This window comes from Rissa tridactyla, chromosome 12, assembly GCF_028500815.1.
Source record: "Rissa tridactyla isolate bRisTri1 chromosome 12, bRisTri1.patW.cur.20221130, whole genome shotgun sequence".
NCBI lineage: Eukaryota > Metazoa > Chordata > Aves > Charadriiformes > Laridae > Rissa > Rissa tridactyla.
In genome coordinates this window covers 174,716-193,414 of record NC_071477.1, presented here as the reverse complement: position 1 = coordinate 193,414, position 18,699 = coordinate 174,716, and the positions used below count along the sequence as shown (strand labels likewise).

The 18,699-nt window shown below is 48.0% G+C and overlaps 1 protein-coding gene across 3 annotated transcripts in view; it reads left to right on the top strand.

Annotated features, from left to right (window-relative positions):
• The window catches only part of PMEPA1 (prostate transmembrane protein, androgen induced 1), a 45,801-nt gene extending 27,908 nt beyond the window's left edge, over positions 1 to 17,893 (top strand). For 2 of the 3 annotated variants that reach the window (XM_054218523.1, XM_054218525.1), the window contains 3 exons: positions 10,295 to 10,449; positions 16,783 to 16,836; positions 16,922 to 17,893. In XM_054218523.1, the coding sequence (XP_054074498.1) occupies positions 10,295 to 10,449; positions 16,783 to 16,836; positions 16,922 to 17,467 (755 nt within the window). In that variant the 3' untranslated portion in view covers positions 17,468 to 17,893. The remainder of the gene's footprint in view (positions 1 to 10,294; positions 10,450 to 16,782; positions 16,837 to 16,921) is intronic. The other variant, XM_054218524.1, reaches the window with a different exon arrangement.
• The last annotated feature ends 806 nt before the right edge of the window (positions 17,894 to 18,699 follow it).

The following is an 18,699-nucleotide window of genomic DNA, read 5'->3' as shown; positions in this document are numbered from 1 at the left end:
GCCTGTTGTCATGGGCCAGATCCTGCTGTCTTTGATGCCTCAATGTTGCTGCTGCAGGTCCAAGATGCTGCTGATTAGTGCCCACAGTAGCAATATCAAGATCGTATTCTGTGTCTGTTTCCAGTACTGCCCATGCTGCCTTGTAAACAAATACAATCGTTAGCAGTATGATGGGGCCTTTGTATGTGGTTTTATGGAGGTATTATTTAGAAGATAAATATAGCAGATGCTAATACACGAATATTGCAGTACTGACTTTGCCTGGTCTGATTGTTTCTAAGATGACCTAACAGATGAGTGGCGGAAGGCGAGTAATCTGCCATCTGAAGTTCTTTGTTCTTTTCATCTCTTCTTCCCTGTCCACAGTCTCCAAGAGGGAGAACGTTGGTCTCTTTAACAAGTGGAGCTCGGCATCTGGTGGATGAAATGGCCTCTGTAAACCAGGAGCAGTGTTCAGTGCTGCACCCTCTCTGGCAGCCTTTGGATTCCAGCTGTTGCCTGGAGCTGTTTTGGTTCTTGCTCAAATTAGAGCAGTTCAAATGTAATGTTTAGCATAATGGGCATGTCCCTTTTCCAAGCAGGGCTGGGAAGGTTGGGCTGGGGCAGAGCTGCTTGCACCAGGCTGTGCTGCTGCTGTTCCAGGGTATTTTCCTCCGTGGCGTATGTATGGACAGGGGAGGGCAAGGGACTGTGGCCAGACATGGTCCCAGCACTGACCCCATAGGATGCTGCAGAGTCTGGGTCCCTGCAGCTGCTTACTGAAGAGTTGTGAGTTTATTCTTTCCTAAAATCACAGCTCAGAAGGGTGACTAGATTTAGATGGCTCTTCTCAAGTTCATGTTCTTTAGCCCTGAGCAGCAAAAATGAAGTCCACTCTTTGGCTACCTTGCTTAACCCACATCCTTTTACAGAGGCTTTGATGAGCATCTGGCATAACAACAGCACTTTGGCTGGACTAGATTCTGCTGCGTTTACCCTCGGGTCCTTCCAGGGAGCCACATGCTGCTCCAAAGTGTGCCCAAATTTTGCTGTAACATCTGTCTCCTGCTCTCCAAAAGTGTGCTCGCCCAGCAGGCACCAGTGCAAGCTCTTGGGGCAGGCAGGGCGCTAAACCGAGCACAAGGACTGGGCAGACCTCAGGCCAGCTCTACAGACCCCACTTTGGTCCAGGCCTGCTGCAGGCTAGTTCAGTAATGTCAGCTTCTGGTTCTCTGCTTGCAAAGGACAGCTTGTCGGTACGCATAAGGCAGGGTGGTGTACAGGGTGTCCTCAGCTTTCATTTTCCAAAAGTGATTAGGACTTGTTTTGTGCCCTAATTATTGGGTCATGCAAAGTAGTGGTAGGCTCTCAGCTGTTCGTGGCAAGGACGGTCCTTGTGTGTCTCTTTGCTCTCAATGGTGCCTCTGGGCACTGCCAAAGCTGTGGTGCTCTGAAATGTCAGTGCAGACTGGGGAGGGGAGAGGGTCAGGCTGTCAAGCAGCAGGCAGAATGGATAAGGGATGCCTCTCCTCCTCCTCTGCATCCTGCTGGTGCCCAAGTCCCTGCCCTTGCTGCTGCCTTCAGCCAGAGATGTGGGTGTTGAGAACGGCTGAAAGTCAGACCCATCACTTCTAGTTTAGGGCAGTGTCTCTGCCTACCTGTTGGCAGTAAGTTTTGCGTGAAGAAGGCAGCCCATGTCTATTGGAGAAAATGGTGGGTTGTATCTTTCTTCTGTCTGTCAAAGGCCCGGGGTGGGTAGGGGAGCAGGCAGGGACCTCTGGACCAGCGGCTGAGAGAATGCTCGTATAGGATGCTAATGAAGCAGCCCAGATTTTGGGTGCTGACAGACACCTACTGATGTAAGGCCCGCCCCTATTCCAAGAATTGTTTTCCATTTGCTCTTTGGGGAGCTGCACAGGCTTGCTGAGAAGACTTTAAGGTTACTGGCCTGAAACCGTTCTGGGCTGAAATCTTTGAGCGTCCCTGCTTGGCATCCCACAGAGCTCGTAAGTGCAGAATGTGGGGAATCATGGACAGGGAGGAAGGATGCATGGACGCTTTTCAGCTCCAAGCTTCAAGTTATTGCCCGTACCAGTGTGATTTGGACTTCCATTTCTCCCTGCCACCTTCCTGATTACTCTTGAATAGCCTCCTCTGCACATGCTCAGTCGAAAAGTATCTGTACCCTTATTTGTGTCTTTTACATGCTTTTTTTGTGTAACTAGAGCACTGCGATGAAGGGCTGCAAGGAACCTGTTTAAACAGAAGAAGCCCAAGGGTGGCAGTGGATGAAAAGATGAGAAAATTGGGAGGAGAGGGACCTGCAGTCAGAGCCGTGCGCATCTGTGCTGCATCTTGCTCTGAGTCATGCAGCCAGGGCAGCTCTGTGGATATTGGAGGTGTTAATGGAAAATCAGGGATGAAAGTGATGGCTGCAGGTTTGTGAACGCTTTTCATTAATTCATCCGGTTAATTTTGCCATGCCTGGAAAGACTCGGGGGGGGAGGGGTGTGTGTGTAGAGACCCTCCTTTCCGGGGTGTGTGGGGGGTGTGCTTGGAGGACAGAGTGTTGCAGTCAGTTGAATTTAGCCTAAATCCCCAAGGATTATGTAAGAAGCTGGGACATGTGGTGTGACATTACAGTGCCACCATATTTAGCTGAGGGTAGGCAGCAATTCACTTACGGGTTTCATAAGCTTCAGGATGGGATGTGGCCCGGCTGTCCCCAGTCCCTGGGGCCGTGCCGGGGGCTGCTGTGGGACCGTCCCACCAAGATACCCAGTCCACGTCATTGCAGACTCTCGGCCAGGATCTGTTGAATCCTGGTGCTGAGTCACTGGTGTGAGCCAGGCTTCCCAGATAACTGTGAAGCGGAAAGGGGTGGAAAGTGCTGCTTCATCATTGGAGCAAGGGCCCTGAGAGCAGACAGCAAGGTGCTTTTCTCAGCCTTACTTTCTCTAACCATCACCTACCTCTGTGCATGGTGCCGACAGGTATCCTGCTGCTCCCCCACCCCCCCAGGAGGCACATGTTCACCCAAGGGCCGGTTGCTAGCAGAGGGCTCGGGTGCCCTGTGCGATGGGTTCGTTGTTCATGACAGTAGGTTTGTGCCCAGTAGTTGCGTCCCATTGCTCGTGAGCTCTTTGGCTCCATGCTTGTGCCAAGGGCTGTGCCCCTCCTGTGGTCGCAGGAGGGACGGGGTTCCTTGGTGAGGCCAAGTTGGTGGTGGGTCTTGTCCTGGGCTGAGTGACCTGGGGAAAGACTTTGTCCCTCTGCGGTGGATGGGCTGGGAGCCTGGGCTGATCTAGGTGCCTGGAGACAGCACTCCTCCGCTTGCCGTGCTGTGTCTCCCATGCCAAGCATTGCTCCAGCTATTTGCCCTCTTTGGTTTCCCTGGGACCTTAATTCCGTCGTTGCCCACTGCCAGCCTCCACTGTCTGCATCAGCGTCATCCACAGGCTGTGGCTCTGCCACCTGAGCAGGGCAGGAGGCTGCGGTGGGCCCATGATGTGGGCGAACCTGTGCTCTGAAACCCTGTGTGGGCATCTGCGGGCCCTGCTGGGGTGGTCAGGGGTGCTGCAGGGGCAGGACGGAACCAGGGAGTTCAAACTGCCTGCCATCTTTAGCCTTTGTTCTCTGGAGGGTAGAGAGGTGCTGCCCAGGTTTGTATGAGACCTGATTGCATCTCCTTGTACTTCAACAGGAAAGTTAGAAAAGTCTCAGTCTGTTTCTGTGCATTTTATTGAGGCTTGTTAGGCAGCAGGAGGAATCTCTGTACAAAACTATCCTGTTCAGTCTTGGTGTAAAAGTTGTAGTGTGTCAGAGAAAGCGAAGGCCAGAGGTGAAGGCACAGTACGTGGTGGGATTCCTTGACTCTTGCATTCAGCACTTACAGGATGTTGCTCTGGGAACATAAGTGACGTCTAATTAACAGTAGTCCCTATGTATGGTGGAAAATGGCCAGCCTGGAAACTTCCATATGGCTGGGGTGCGGAGTAACATCCCAGCATAGACAAGGGCTCTGTTCTGTCAGATCGCAGGTGTTTGTGGAGGGTCTTCAACAAGATGGTCCTTGCGCTGCAGTGGGCTAGAACCAGTGGCCAGCCGAAACACCCCTCTGCCCAGCCAGGAGCTGGCTGCTGGCGAGCGCCCGCGTGGGCAGCGGTGGCACAGCAGTGCTGTTTCCACAGTTCTCTGAAAAGTCCTGAAATAGCAAAATCTGCATTGTTCTCAGCTTCTTTTTATTCTCCCTGACTCTTGTTTACTTTTAGATTTTTCTGTTACCCAAATTCACGTCAGTTTCTAGATGAGGGGAAACCACTGGAGTTCAGTTTTCATTTTAAAGCCACTTTTTTGTCTTTTCTGTGACCTGTGCTATTGCAGATGTTGGAGCAATGTTGGAAGTTTCCCTGTAGCGGTGAGGCTGTGCCCAACACTCCCAAAACCTGATGAAGGCTTTGCCTGCCTCTGTTACTAGATTTCCCCTCTGTTAGGTGCACGGAACAACCTTAAAACAGGGTTTTAGATGTATTTTTCCAAAGAATACTAATAAAATGAGTGATAATGGGGCTCTGATGCTGAGGGACAGTCATGTCAGTATCCAGAAGCTGAGGTGCATATACCGTCCATCCTGGCTAAAATTTAACTGATGGCTCATTAACTTTCAAGAGCGAGGCTTGCTCGGGAGGTCTCCTGTCCTGACTGGGGTGCAGCAGGGAGTTGGGTTGCCTCACACCAGGCTGATGTCCGCCAGAAGATGAAATCAGCAGCAGGAGTTTGTTTTTAATCTGTACCCTTAGGAGCATATTTTTGATAGTCTGTGTGAGCTTGTGACTGGACTGATCGTGCTTGAACTGTCCCAGCAATCTGTTTCAAGTCAGAACTAAGGGGTTTTTAATGATAAAAATACCCAGAGGAAGTGAAAGTGAACATAGGAGAAGCAAAGTATTCTGCAGGGGATTCTCTGCTTGCTTTAATTTTGTCTCAGCAGAACAGACTTGGGTTTTAGCACAGTGCACCACAACATTTATGATGACTGGCATATTTTTTAAAACTTTTTTTCTTAGGAATTGTGGCTAGTGCAACTACATTTGTTCAGCTTAGCCATTATCTCCTGAGTAATTTCACTTCTTCTCATCACTTCTCTCACGATATGCAATTCCAATATACATAGAAATTATAATTGAAGCTTACAGATAACTGTTTTGACCTGCAGATGTGTATTATAGGTGGCTGAACGCAAAGGTCATCTTGGCTGACACCCTGTCTGAAAGCTGTTCTGTCCACTTGTAAATGATAGCTGGAGTACCTGTAATTACTGCAGCAAAATGCAGGTGTATATATATATTTTTTTCCTCCTCTTTATACTTGCCAGCGCTTTGGATCATTTGTCTTCAGTGGTGATACTCTTATGTGGAAGGAAGAGCATTAATAATGTTTATAGTAAGCATTTTATGAGCTGTAGTATAGCTGTAAAAAGTAAGGAAATGCATTTAAAGAATATCATAGCCTCGCCTCCCCTGCAGCTGTTGTGAACTGTGTGTGTGTGTGCAGAGGCTCAGCGCTCCATTGACTCAAATAGCTCTGCCTCCATGCAAAAATATGTATAAATTTTTAAACCAGTGGGTGCTGAGCATTTTGTTCATAGGCAGTTGAAGAAGCTCTGAGATATACCTTTCTGCAGCTGCTCTTATCGAGCTGTGAATGTGGTGCTGGTGGGAGGAATGGGGCTGGGTGCCACATTGGCCGTGCCGGTGCGGTGCCTCCACATGGGCACCACCTGCAGCCACCTTCCATTTTCATATGTTTCTGACACTTCAGAGCCGTAACGTCATGGTGGCTGGGCAGCAAAGGCATGTGCCGCTTTCCTCCAGCGAGCCTTCTGAGCAGAGAGCAGCCTGCGTGCTGCGGAGTCTGCTGGTGTTGGGAAGCGATGGAGTCTCCTGGCATTCCCTCACAGAAATCTGCTATGAAACACTTAGGGCCCTGCGTGGTTTAAAGTGGCAAGCGAGTCACAAACTCGAAGAATGGGACATGACAAGTGATTTTACTTGGTCACGAATATCCAGTTTCAGGATTGTGAGAATCTGGGGGAAAAATGCTTAGTTGCAAAACAGTTGCATGTGTGCTGATCGACTCCCAGAGCTGCCGCGTCTAGACAGAAAACACAGAAAAGCAGGTTGTGTCACTTCAATGTGATGTCTGAACCTGTTAGTTTGAAACGTATTCTGGAGTAAAAATTATGCAAAATCAAATTATTGTGACCTTACTTTGCATTTGCAGGCTGAATGTGCCCGTGTTGTAAAGCTGAGTGCATTTATAATGCTTCCCTTGGGGAAAATTACAGAGAGAAATGGAATGAGGTCCCTTCTAATTGAAAAGTGGCAATGATTAGGAAGACAAATACAGAATGTGTTGAGTATTTTTTTTTCTTGTTTTTTTGTATGTGTGTTTTTAAGAATACCAGTGGAATTATAAATTATGTGCTTTGCAGTTTGTCTTGTTTTTCATTCCCCAAAGGCTTTTTATTAGCATAGCAGCTGAATTGCGCTTGTATAATAACATATTAACTCCAAGTTTGGGGTTTTTAATGATCTTTCTTCATTAGTTTGACTGAACTGCTTGGATGAAATCTTACCGAGTGTATCCAGCTTTCCAGCATGTTGGGGTTTTTTTTCCCCCTTCTGCAAATGAAGCCGATGGAGACAAGTTAAAACAGAGGGAGAGTTGGCTGGAACTTTGGCGCCTCGGATGGGTATGAATCTCTTGAAACTTGAAAAGCAGAAATTGAGTTGGGGTTGATTCGGCGCGCGCACACACACCCCCGAAGGCCAGATTTGGCAGCATGAGCGTTCTTGGGATTAAAGCTCATCTCAAGGTACCTGACGCTTTTGCTCCTAGTCTCTGCAAGGCTGCGCTGCTCCACAGGCCAGGCCCAGGTAGAGCAGGACTTGGGCACCGCGCGCGGCTCCCCCAGGGCGAGGCCTCCTCGTCTGTATGTACGCTCCTAGTGTGAGCGGCACAGGGTTAACTTCTAGTGCTTGGGAAGACTGCACTTTAGAAGACTCCAGTGTCTGAATTTGTGAAAATATTTAATTTATAGCCAGCTACGCTACGTGGGTTTCAAGGCTTCAGTGTTTTCAAGTTTAGCCAGGTACAGGGATGAGGTGGAGCAAGACCCAGGCACTTGACCCAAGCTCGCCAACAGGATCATTTCATACCACGAACGTCACATTCAATATAAATTAGAAAGTTTGCTGCAAAGTTCTCTCTCCCTCAATGGCTGTGATCCTGAGAACTCCTTGCCCCGGTGAGCCCTTCCCTGCCCTCGGACGCCGCAGCGCTCGCAGTGCCCAGGGTGTCATGCTGCTGGGAGTGCACAGGTTCCTGCTGACAGAATGGGCTGAGTATGATCCTTGTATATTTCATACTGGCATCTGGATCAATACTGGCTCTTTAGTGTTATTAATGTTAATTACCTAGCCTCATCCCATTAAATATGTTTATATTTCAGCCCTCAGGTTTCCTCGTTTTCACCCCGATTCCTCTTCCTGGGTGGGGAGGGGTCATTAGTTGATAGAATAATTGTCTAAACGACAATAAATTGTTGTGAGTTTCTCAAACCATAACAATGTATAGCACTGGGAAGAAAGTTTAATTTCAGCAGCACCACCAAAGAAGACATGGGGGCAGGTGCATTTCTCATGTATGATACTTAAATGTTGGAGCCCTCATCTGTTTGCAGGACAAGGACAGACGTGCTCCACTGCAGCAACTGAGCTGTTGCTTCCCTGTGCTGTTGAAGGAGATCAGAGAAGAGCAAGCCATTGGCATGAAAAGGCCAAAGTCTGAATGGGGGGAGCTGATCAGGTTTTATCAGTCAGATGTTTCACCAAACCCGTTTGCAGCTTAATTGTTCTCTCTCCTCCCACAAAGAAAGATATTAAAATCCCTCTTCTATTGATAACACCAGTGTGACTGCTGTAGCATTAGACTAGATTCCACACAGAAATAACCCAGTTTAGAGTTTGAAGAGCAAGGTGTGATGCATGGCCGAACCCCCCATCACCCTGCAGGGTCGAGCCTGTCCCAAGCACCAGCTCCAGGAGAGCATTGATAGAGAGATGGGTCAGGAGGAGCCTCCCTGGCAGAAACCGGCATCCCCTCCCTCCTGGTAGTCACACGGGGCCTTGCTATTGCACCTCTTTGCGACTGTTTTTTGTAATACCCCAATTGCAGGAGTCCCAGAGCCAGGGATGGATGGGGATGGATGAGACACCGGTGTGTTGTCCCAGATTCTGACGGAATTCCTACCCTTTCTTCTGCTTCAGGCTCTGCTCGTTATATGTCTGTACACGTGTGTAGGAAGCTTGGTTTAGGTCGTTTGTAAATGACACGTGTGGTTCCCACAGGCGAGCTCTGACGCTGCTTTGGGGCTGGGCCATAAATTGTTGGGAACGTGTGTTTTTTTCCAGGCTTTTCCCGTCACAGTGGCATTTAGGTACCTTGCTGGGGTTGCTGGAAAAGACCCAGAGCTCCTCTTTTAAGAAAGTGCCTTTAGTTAAAAGGCATTTTTAAGGCAAAACTCCTTTGCAATGATCTCAATAGCTTTTAATCCCTTTCTTCCCTCCCCATGTGCAGTCTTGCAGTGTAGAGGTAGTGGTGTTTTAGGGGTGCTGTAAGTGTACGGGCTCCAAGTCACTCATGCATCTAACTTTAAGTGACAGATAAAGCTCCTGATTTCAAGGCATAATTCAGCTTTTTGAAGGTGGTGGGCAGAGCTGGTTAAGCATTTTGGGCAATGGCAGAAATAGCTGCTGTTTAGCAGAATGAGCTCCAAGGTTACTGGCAGCACTTACCACCTGAGCCATTTTCTTGACATTTATTTGCTCTTACTGGCACTTAAATGCCACCTGCCAGGAGAAAACTTTCCATAAAAAAAAATAAAATTAAATTTGCCTGACTCAGCAGAAGTCACCCCAGCTGGTACAAACAGTGTGATGCTGTGCTTCGAGGCGTGATGGGTCGTCTTACGTATCTATAGATACATATGTGTGTCTGTATAGGTAAAATACAGATGTCAGCATCCATTCTAGCTGAGGGCACAGCTTTCCAAAACTGGATTTTATAGCTGTCCCTATTGAGATGAAAACAAAGTTTAAATCCCCAGAATTATTGAATTTTATGACAAGCACTGAAGTTGCTGCTGCCCTGTCCTGGGTATGGCGAGCCCTGGGCACTGCTGGCACGAGGAGGCTTGGGGGAGTGACCGAGCAGTTTGGGGATGGCATCTGCTCTGTGTGCTAAATCCATGGAAATAATGACCCCAGCGCTACATTTGCCTCCGATACTCCATTTTCCTTAGACTAAGAGAGGTGTGAGGAATTATTTCCTTAGGAAATTTTAGGAATAGCTTCTTACTGCCTCCTGCCAAGTGTCTCCGGAGTTAACTGGATAGTCTGTTGTTTGCTTGTTCTTCTTTGGAGGATTTTTGGCAGTTTTCCTTTATGCCACTTCAAGCCACTCAAGCTGCTGGTGTCAGCTGGCTGAGCCCTGTGCTGAGGGATTTCTGGAGCTCCGGGACGTGGGCCCTGTGGGCAGCCGCATTGTTCCTGTCTGGCGTCTTGCTGACATGCAGGAGGTCGCCCCACCTGTGCCTTGCGGCTGATGAGCCGGCGCCAGGGAGAGGGGTCTGCCGGCGCCAGGGAGAGGGGTCTGCCAGCACCGGTTCCTGCCATGCCATGCTGTGGGCTCCCCGTGCCGCTGTCCCACCTCCATGACAGAGGGGACGATGTGTGCCTGGTGCAAGGCTGTGCTGAGAAGGACTTCAGTCCGATCCTCCCTGGAGGAAGGAACAATGGTGATGGGAAGAGAATTGCAGAAATTGAGCTTGCATTTAGCTAAATTGTTTCATTAGGATGAATTGTGCTGGTTCATAGCTCCATGGCCCTGAGCAAGGCACATGAAGCACTGAGATGCTGCTGGTTGTGTATCTGGCGGTGGGGGCATTCCAGCACACTGTGATGGGAGGGCTTTGGGATGTCCTGTTTGCATTGTAGCTTGGAACCACTCTGCTTCATAGAGCATCTTTAAAGATCCCTCCTAGAGACTCTTCTGTGTCACTGAAAAAGTGAATTAATGAGGTTTTATTAAGTAGCTGGGTTCAAAGCCGGTAGAGTCCAGGTAGGTGTGTGTGAGAGCTTTACTGGGGACAGATGCAGTGGTGTCATTGGCGTCTTGGCCACATTAGTCCTTCCTGTGCTCTATTACATGCTGCTTTTTCTGGTGGCTTAAAGTCTGTCTCTCTCTTTTGCAGCGGAGTTGGAGTTTGTACAGATAATCATAATCGTGGTGGTGATGATGGTGATGGTGGTGGTGATCACATGTCTGCTGAACCACTACAAACTCTCTGCGCGATCCTTCATCAGCCGGCACAGCCAGGGGAGGCGGAGAGATGAAAACCTCTCATCAGTAAGTCACCCCGTGCTCTTACAAGCCACATCGGCCTGTGCTGTTTGCCAAATGATGTGACACTGTGGAAACATCAGAGCCAAAGGCATTTGTTTGGGTCAGGTTTGCTCATGTGGCGCTTGACACTGCATGAAGAGACACCCTCCAGGTTGGGTCTTGGCATTGTCTTCTGTCTCTCAGTTATTGGGGAGGGGGCCCTTTTAGGGATGCCTCTGGCTCTTCAGGTTCCTATATTTTGTGATATATGGATAGCTGTAGCTTCTGCCTTTGCCCTGAGCTTTGCAATTCAGACATTACGTTAGTAAAGTAACTGCACAAGGCTGTTCTTGGCACGTCCTGTTCCTGAAACGACCACGTACCCTCAGCTGGTTGGGGTGCACATGCCTTACCTTTAACAGCCCCAAACTATCGAGTCCTTTGGAGGCTCCAGTTGGAGACCCTCAAGTGACTGCATAAAAACTTAGTGCCTGCCTTGAAGAGAATAGGAAATTTTGAAAGACTTTCTCCAGTTTTCACCAGTGGTGCTGCCACTACTGTAGTGGAGGGGTCAGAAAACACTTGTCAGCCAGACAAGCAAAAATCTCTCTGAGGGGATGCTCAGGGGATTCCCTGCGTAACCCAGGCTCCCTGCTTCATAAAAGCCCAAGCAGAAACATGTTAATTGTACCTCTGTCAGGGACTCGAGGGGCAGCCTCTCCAGCCTTGAGGCAGATGTTGGTTTATGCTATTTGCTCAAATGCAGCATCTCAGGGACTTACGAGAACCTGTAGAGAAAAGACTTCATGTTTTTGTGGAGGGTGAGCAAGTACTGTTCACTGCTGCCTACATGTCTCTGTCTTCAGTGCAGGGTTATCTTGTACTGATACTTCTTTTTTTTTAGCATTCACTCTGAAGGATCTTAAAGCTCTTTAAATGATAGGGATTCTTCAAGGTCGCTGCTTTGCACGCTCTCCACTTCAGGCTTCAGGGCAGGCTGAGTGCACCGGGGCTGCCTTGGGGTGGTTGGTGTGGAGCCGTGCTCTGTTCTATCAAATCCACGCTCGCTTCAAAAAAGTGCAAGTACTGGGATTGCTTCCTTTTTTCTTTTTTTTTTCTTCTATTTTTTTCTTTTCTCTTTGTTTTCCTTTTTTTTTTTTTTTTTTTTTTTTTTTTTTTTTTAAATCCGAGCGATTTCTAACACTTCCTGTTAAATAAGTGTTTGGTACGGGGCTGTCAAAGGCTGTCCAGCCAGCAGGTGCCCAGGGCGCAGGCTGTCCCTCTGCTCCGCAGCGGCTCTTTTTGTCACGCATTATGCACAGCAGATGATGGTCCCTTACTGACGCACGGTGCCGAGGTGAGGAGGACGACCTGTGGGAAGGGGAGCTGTGCAAACCCTGAGCGCAGTTGAACCACGCTGTGTTTTGTGGGCTGTGGGCACAGGGGTGAGCTTGGCCTCCGGCCGTTTACCAGTGCTGTACCGGGAGTGCGTGATCCCGCATTCAACCATCTGGCGAGGGCAGCGGCTGCTCAAGCGCCTGCCTGTGTCGGGATGGAGCTGAACTCCCCTCGCATGTCCTGGCTCCTCCTGCACTTAGAGAAATCCTGCGTCTCTTCTCACCATCCTGTGCCCCCGCTTCCAACAGTAGCAGAATGTGGGCATCTGAGCACATGAGTTATTAAATATAGCAGAAAGATTGTTTTCCCATTTCCAGATTTTTTTTTTACTGTTTTATCATGTCTGGAATGTCTTACTTGAACAATACCAAAATGTTTCATTTTACATTTTCAAAGCAAGTATCATATAAGGCCTTTTTTATTTTAATATCCTAATTTGTTTTCTTAAGGGGCCTGGTTTTTATTTTCTTTAAAAAGAGGAAAGAAGGCTAACATGGAAAGAGAAGAGAAGATCACATGGAGATTGAACAAAAATTTCAGGTTGAATCATCAAAAATTGTTGACTGTTTAAAAAATAATGCCTTTTTTCCTTTCTTCTTTTTTTTTTAATTTTTTTTTTTTTTTAAATTTCACCATAACAAAATTTCCAGTCATTTTTCAGCCCAGTTCCCACACCAAACCAGCTCATTTATTTATTCAGCCTTCAGACACAACAGCAATTAAACAGCTTTTCAGCAAAGGTTTACCTCCGTGCCTCTGCTGGACCTCGGTGGGGATATGGTGTCTTCAAAACCTTCCTCAGAGCTAAGGAGATAAAGGCGAATGCACTGTCTTGGGGGTTTTCCCCACGAGATTCCTGTATGATTCTTGCCCTTCTCCCCGCCCCGTCTGTGCAAGTGCCACGCTGATGGAGTGGCAGCTGAGCTTCCCTGTGGCCCCAGCGCCCTCCCGATGGGACAGAGGAGCCCCTCGTGTGCTAAGCAAGAAGGTTGTTAACAGTGGAATCAGTCATCATAAAGATCTTAAAGGTAGCTCTGTTTGTATTCAGCACAGCGTTTCTTTTTGCAGAAAACAGCTCTGGTCCAAATGAGCATGAAAGGCTGGGAGGTGGAAGCTGCGCTGAACTGGATACCAGTTTATGTAATCCATTAAACCTGTACTGAACTGGTGTTGGGCTTTTTAAATCCCAGACTTCATTTTGCTGTTGCAGACAGGCTCCAGAGCTGCCTACATGCTTTTCATCTTTTAAAATATTAAAGTAGTTCATCCCATGGTCAAGATGCTGCTAGGTCTCCTGGAGTTGTCCTTTTTTGTTTTTGTAGCTCAAAAATTACAACTGAAGGAGAAATTAATTTCCCTGAAGGTTTTTTTTTTTAATGCAGTTCTTGCTAGCAAGGAATTTTTGTATTACATCATGTGTTTTTCCATTACCATTCTTGCTGTACTTAAACTCTGTCTCCTTGTAACAAGTACCTTTATTTCTTCCAGAACTTAGAGTATTTAAGAAATGCTACTAAAAACTTTGTTGCAATAATAATGGCACTGACTCCACGCCTTTGGAACACTAATATTCCACTCCACCAAGACGAAGTGGTTTAAATGCAATTTCCAAGCATACCTTTGTCCCCCAAAATGGAAAATACAAGTCCTCCTGAAGGCTCAGAGACTTAATCTGTGCCATGCAGCTTTACAGAGAAAATTCTCTGACATCAATAAAACAAGTAGTTCTATAAAAGTCAAAGACTGATCTCTTAAAAAGAAATTAAAAAGTGATTCTAGGTTCTGTAGTGAGTCCTGGAATATTTGTGGAGGCTTTTACAGGCGTATTGCTCATCAAACAGCAGTGTCTCGGCTCTCACTTCAGAATGGCTTTCTAGACTCAGCCATTGTTGAGATGAATTCAAGTTCTAAGTATTCCAAAAATCAGAGGTGAGCAAGGAGAGCTGGGAGCCCTCTGATCATCTTCTTGGCCTCCTCCGGCCCCACTCCAACGGCTCTGTGTCCTTCTGCTGTTGGTGCCCCAGCGCTGGAGGCAGCACTGCAGGGGGGTCTCCCCGAGCGGAGCAGAGGGGCAGAATCCCCCCCTGGCCCTGCTGCCCACGCTGCTGGGGATGAGCCCAGGCTGCGGGGGGTTCTGGGCTGCCAACGCATGGTGCCGGCTGATGTTTTGCTTGTCATCAACCAACACCCCCCAGTCCTCCTCAGGGCTGCTCTCAATCCATTCTCCATCCAGCCTGGATTTGTGCTTGGGATTGCCCTGACCCAGGTGCAGGACCTTGCTCTTGGCCGTGGTGAACTTCATTGTCTCTCTGCCGGTCCCATTTTAATGGTGTTCCTGCTGGTTTGCTACTCTTGCATCTGTGTGTTGCCCAGAGCATCGTTCTTGGACCTCATCTGTGCAAACAGATGAGTTAATGTGTGAGTCAGGGCCCTTCCTCTGAATGCCTGGGTCGTGTACTGGGTGCAGGCTTTGGGTGAGTGGGTGCTTAGAGGTGGGGGTGTTTTGGGCAGCTCAGGTCAGGGGGGTGTGTGTGGGTGCCCCTGGTGCCTGCCGCGGCAGGCAGCCCCGTCTGTGCACAGTGATGCTTCGCGCCCTGGGGAGCGCTGGGCTGCATCCACTCTCGCGGGAGCCACCTGACATCGCTCCCAGGAACAGGGGAGCAGATGGGATACTGCCATGGCACTGACCACTGCCAAGTTAAATATAAACATCTAGCAGAAGGCAGTGGGGTACTCGCTGCTCAGGAAGTCTGCCACAGGGGCATGGCAAAGTAAACAGGATTTTCGGAGTGCTTCCCGCTCCTGCCCACTGCTTCAGCCTCCTTTGGGATGAGGTGAAGGGCTGGAAACCCTCCCCATGCCCTTGGTGCCAGCACTGTGGCCGAACAGGGGGTTAGAGGTGAGGATTTGATCTGTGGCAGATGCAGTTCCTCTTGGGTCTTTTGGCTGCTGGGGGAATTTGACTGTAGACATCCCTGCAGGCAAGAAACACATGTAAAATAGACCAGACTAAACAGTTGATGCCTGTGTAAACAGTTGCATACTGAAGTCTCAAGGTCTGTATAAAACTGCTGAGGAAGGGCTATGTGGCACATGGCTCAACCAGCGCATACATCAGCTGTAGCTGGGGAGGGTGCCGGTATTGCGGCACTTAACCTCTGCTCAGAGGAGATGCTCCCTAAAAAACACTGAGAAGTGGGAAGAATCTGGGCTGTCTCATTTCCATATAAATCACTGTTTTCCTTGCACTGGCAACAGGACTGCCTTGAGGTTTATGTGCAGAGCTGAGCTTCAAAAACAGGAACCCGATGGGATTCTCTCCATATCTGATACCACGTGCGATGCCACAAGGGAGAATATATTCCCAAAAACATGGGAGGGATGGATCTAATGGGTGTCTCTGCCCACAGGGGCACCCCTGGTCTGTCCACTCTCCAAGACACTTCTGGGGGACTGGAGATGCTGCTCAGCTGCCTACTGGGATAGATGGAAAGGTTTGCAGCAGTGTTTCCCTTGCATGCTGCAGCCTGGTATGAGGCCAGATGTGTTTCACAGCTGGAGGAGGTCCCGGGAGCACGAGACAGGCAAAATCCCTTCTTGACTTGTCAGCGAAGGTGTCTGTGGTGCTGCGGTACCACTGCAGCTTTTTACAGGCTTTCACTGGGGCATCAGGCTGCCCAGACCAGCCACCACGGTTACTATAGAAATAGGTATTTTCGTAGTAGGAAAGCTTGTGGTTTGCTCATCTGAAAGTCCTGCTGCGTAGGCTGGGCCCCAGAATGGCCTTCAGATGGGACACCTTAAAGGGAAAAAGAAACACCCTTGGTGGGTTTTTTTTTCCCACTGGTGGTGAATAGTTCTGCCTGTGCCTGGCTTACTAGTGCCAGAACTGGAGACTCACCTGCAAGGAACTGAGAAGTGCCAGCTATACCAGGTTTTAATTATGAGCCTTTTGGCTTGTTTTCCTCCGGCCCTGCCTGCCGGGTGGATGTTGCTATATGTGAATATCAGCAATATTTAAATATTTTAGTTCTTAAGGCAAAAGTGTCTAGGGTGAACTGTGCAAATGGGAAGAACCTTTGTTTGTTTGTTTTGATCATGAATCGTAAACTAATCTCATGGTTTGGGGGAAATTGGCTTGTGGCTTTCTCATGCCTGGGGTTGTTGGCATGTGGGATTGGATTGCAGGATCAGGGCGATGTGATGCTTGCAGCATAAGGAAGACTCTAGACCACAGTTCCTCAGTCTCTTTAAGCCAAGGACGACACATCCTTTTGAGGAAAAAATACTCTGAAACCATCCTGTTGCTATAGATTTCTTTTTTTTTTTTTTTTAGCCAAATCAAAATTAGGCTTAACATTTGGTTATTAACTTATTATCTTTATTTTTACATGATTTCCTTGATTGTGTGCATCAGAATGTGGGTGTAAGGTTTTTCTTTTTTTTAATTTTTTAAAATCTTGTCATTATTTCATGGAGCATTTTGTGATGTCTTGTGAATCACCCACGGCTCATGGATCACAAATTGAAAAATACTCCTCTGGCGTGTTTGAACCAGGGAGAGAAACATGCTGGGTGAGCGTGGGCGGGAGGGGGGAAGTCTGCAAATGGGAGAGCATTGTTTGCTGGTGTCATTCTCATCATTCATTCTGCAAGCGATCTATTAAATATAAACAGAGGTGAAAATTGAGTGTAACTTTAACCAGAAGTGTTGTTTTTCAGTGGTAATATGCTAATACCCCTAGCATATACCCTTAGGATTCCCCTACTAGAGCTGGCTGCCCAGGTAGAGGAGGGCACGTGCCCTGCGTTGCCGCTGGGACGCACTGGCGACGGCGGCAGCAGCAGCATCTTGCCTGGGCTTCGGTGAAGGGTGAAAGCAGGCACCAGCCGTTCGCAGGAGCAGAGCCCCCACTGCAGCCGGACTCACTCTGCGCTCTCTTCTCCTTTCCAATGCAGGAGGGGAGCCTGTGGCCTTCGGAGAGCACCATGTCGGGGAATGGAATAGCAGAGGTGAGGGCGACGCGGGTGCGGGTGCCGCTGCCTCTCCTGCGCCCCTGGGCTGCGGCATCTCACGCTTCCCTCTTCTCCCTTTCAGCAGCAAATCTACACCCCGAGACCCGGTGACCGCCTGGCAGTGCCGTCCTTTCTGCAGAGGGACCGCTTTAACAGGTTCCAGCCGACCTACCCCTACATGCAGCATGAGATCGACTTGCCACCCACCATCTCGCTGTCGGACGGCGAGGAGCCCCCTCCGTACCAGGGACCCTGCACGCTGCAGCTGCGGGACCCCGAGCAGCAGATGGAGCTCAACAGGGAGTCAGTCCGGGCCCCCCCCAACAGAACCATCTTTGACAGTGACTTGATAGATAACTCTGTGTACGGGGGGCCGTGCCCCCCCAGCAGTAACTCTGGGATCAGTGCAACCTGCTATGGGAGCAACGGTAGGATGGAGGGACCGCCGCCAACCTACAGCGAGGTGATAGGGCACTACCCCGGGTCGACTTTTTACCAGCACCAGCAGAACAACGGGATGCCCTCCCTCTTGGAGGGCAGCAGACTCCATCATTCACAAATCAATGGCCTTGAGAGCACAACTGCGTGGAACAAAGAGAAAGAGAAACAAAAAGGGCATCCCTTTTAAAAAAAAAAAAAAAAAAAAAAAAAAGGCAAGAAAGTAAATGAAACACACTGCACTTCTCGTTAAAAGAAAAAGGGGAGAGTGAGTGAGTTGAGGAAGATGAGCAAAGGAAAAAAAAAAAAAGAAAGCCCTTCCCCATCTCTCCATGTATAAATATTTACTTGTTATGTCTGGTCTGAATGCACAAGCGTACCAAGCTTGCAAAAACATTTCTTTATTGAGCTGTGTCTAGACGTTTAAAATGGAAAAAAAACCCACACCAACTGTAGTCCTTTTTTGTTTGTTTGTTTCTAGTTGAGCTGTGTGTGAATGCTTTTTCTTTTGTTTATTTCACTTATCTTTAAAGACAAAATATTTGCACAAAAACATTTTGTTTAAAGATCTGCAATATAAATATATAAATATATATTAAAAATAAGAGAAAGTGTATGTGTAAGGAGCGGGAGTATTTTTGTATTAGAAGAGGCCTATTCACAAAAAAAAAGTTGTTTTCTGAACTAGAAGAAAAATGGCAATTTTTTGAGTGCCAACTCAAAAAACGTGTATTACATTGTAAAAAAAAAAAAAAACAAAAAAAAACAAACAAAAAAATCAAAAGCAGGGGTTTAGAGTTATTTATATAAATGTTGAAATTTTGCACTATTTTTTAATATAAATATGTCAGTGCTTGTGTTGGTCAAAGCCTCTATCATGTCTACCATGAACCTGTTAAGGGATCTGTGTTGAAGTGAAGAACAAAGTAGCTGGAAGGGGGTGGAAAATGCTGAAGTGGAGATGCCAGCCCGGGGAGGAGCGGTGAGCGAGACTGCATCTTATGCAAATCCGTAATTTCCAGAGTCCTTGCGCGTGGCCACCAACAGTCACGGCTCTATACATTCCCTACAAAGCAAGAGGAGTCGGTGTGTATGTGTATGTTATCCGGTAGGATTATTGGAGTAAAAAGGTAAAATGAAAACTCCCTGCTTCTAAGAGTCAGTAGCGACTGAAGCAGGCAAAAAATACTTGATTTTTTTTTTTTTTTTTTCTTCTGGACAGCCTCTAACCTTTTGGGGGGGGTGAGAATAAACTTCTGTGTCTGAAGGAACAAAGTGGTTTTTGGTTCATTTCTTTCAATGTTCAATTGAAGGGCCATATTTGAAGCTAAAGCAGTGATTATGGAAGTTCATCTGAGTAAATGATAATGTACCCACCAGCGGCCTTTCAGCTGGGCTTTAAATATCTCATTGAAAGTACGA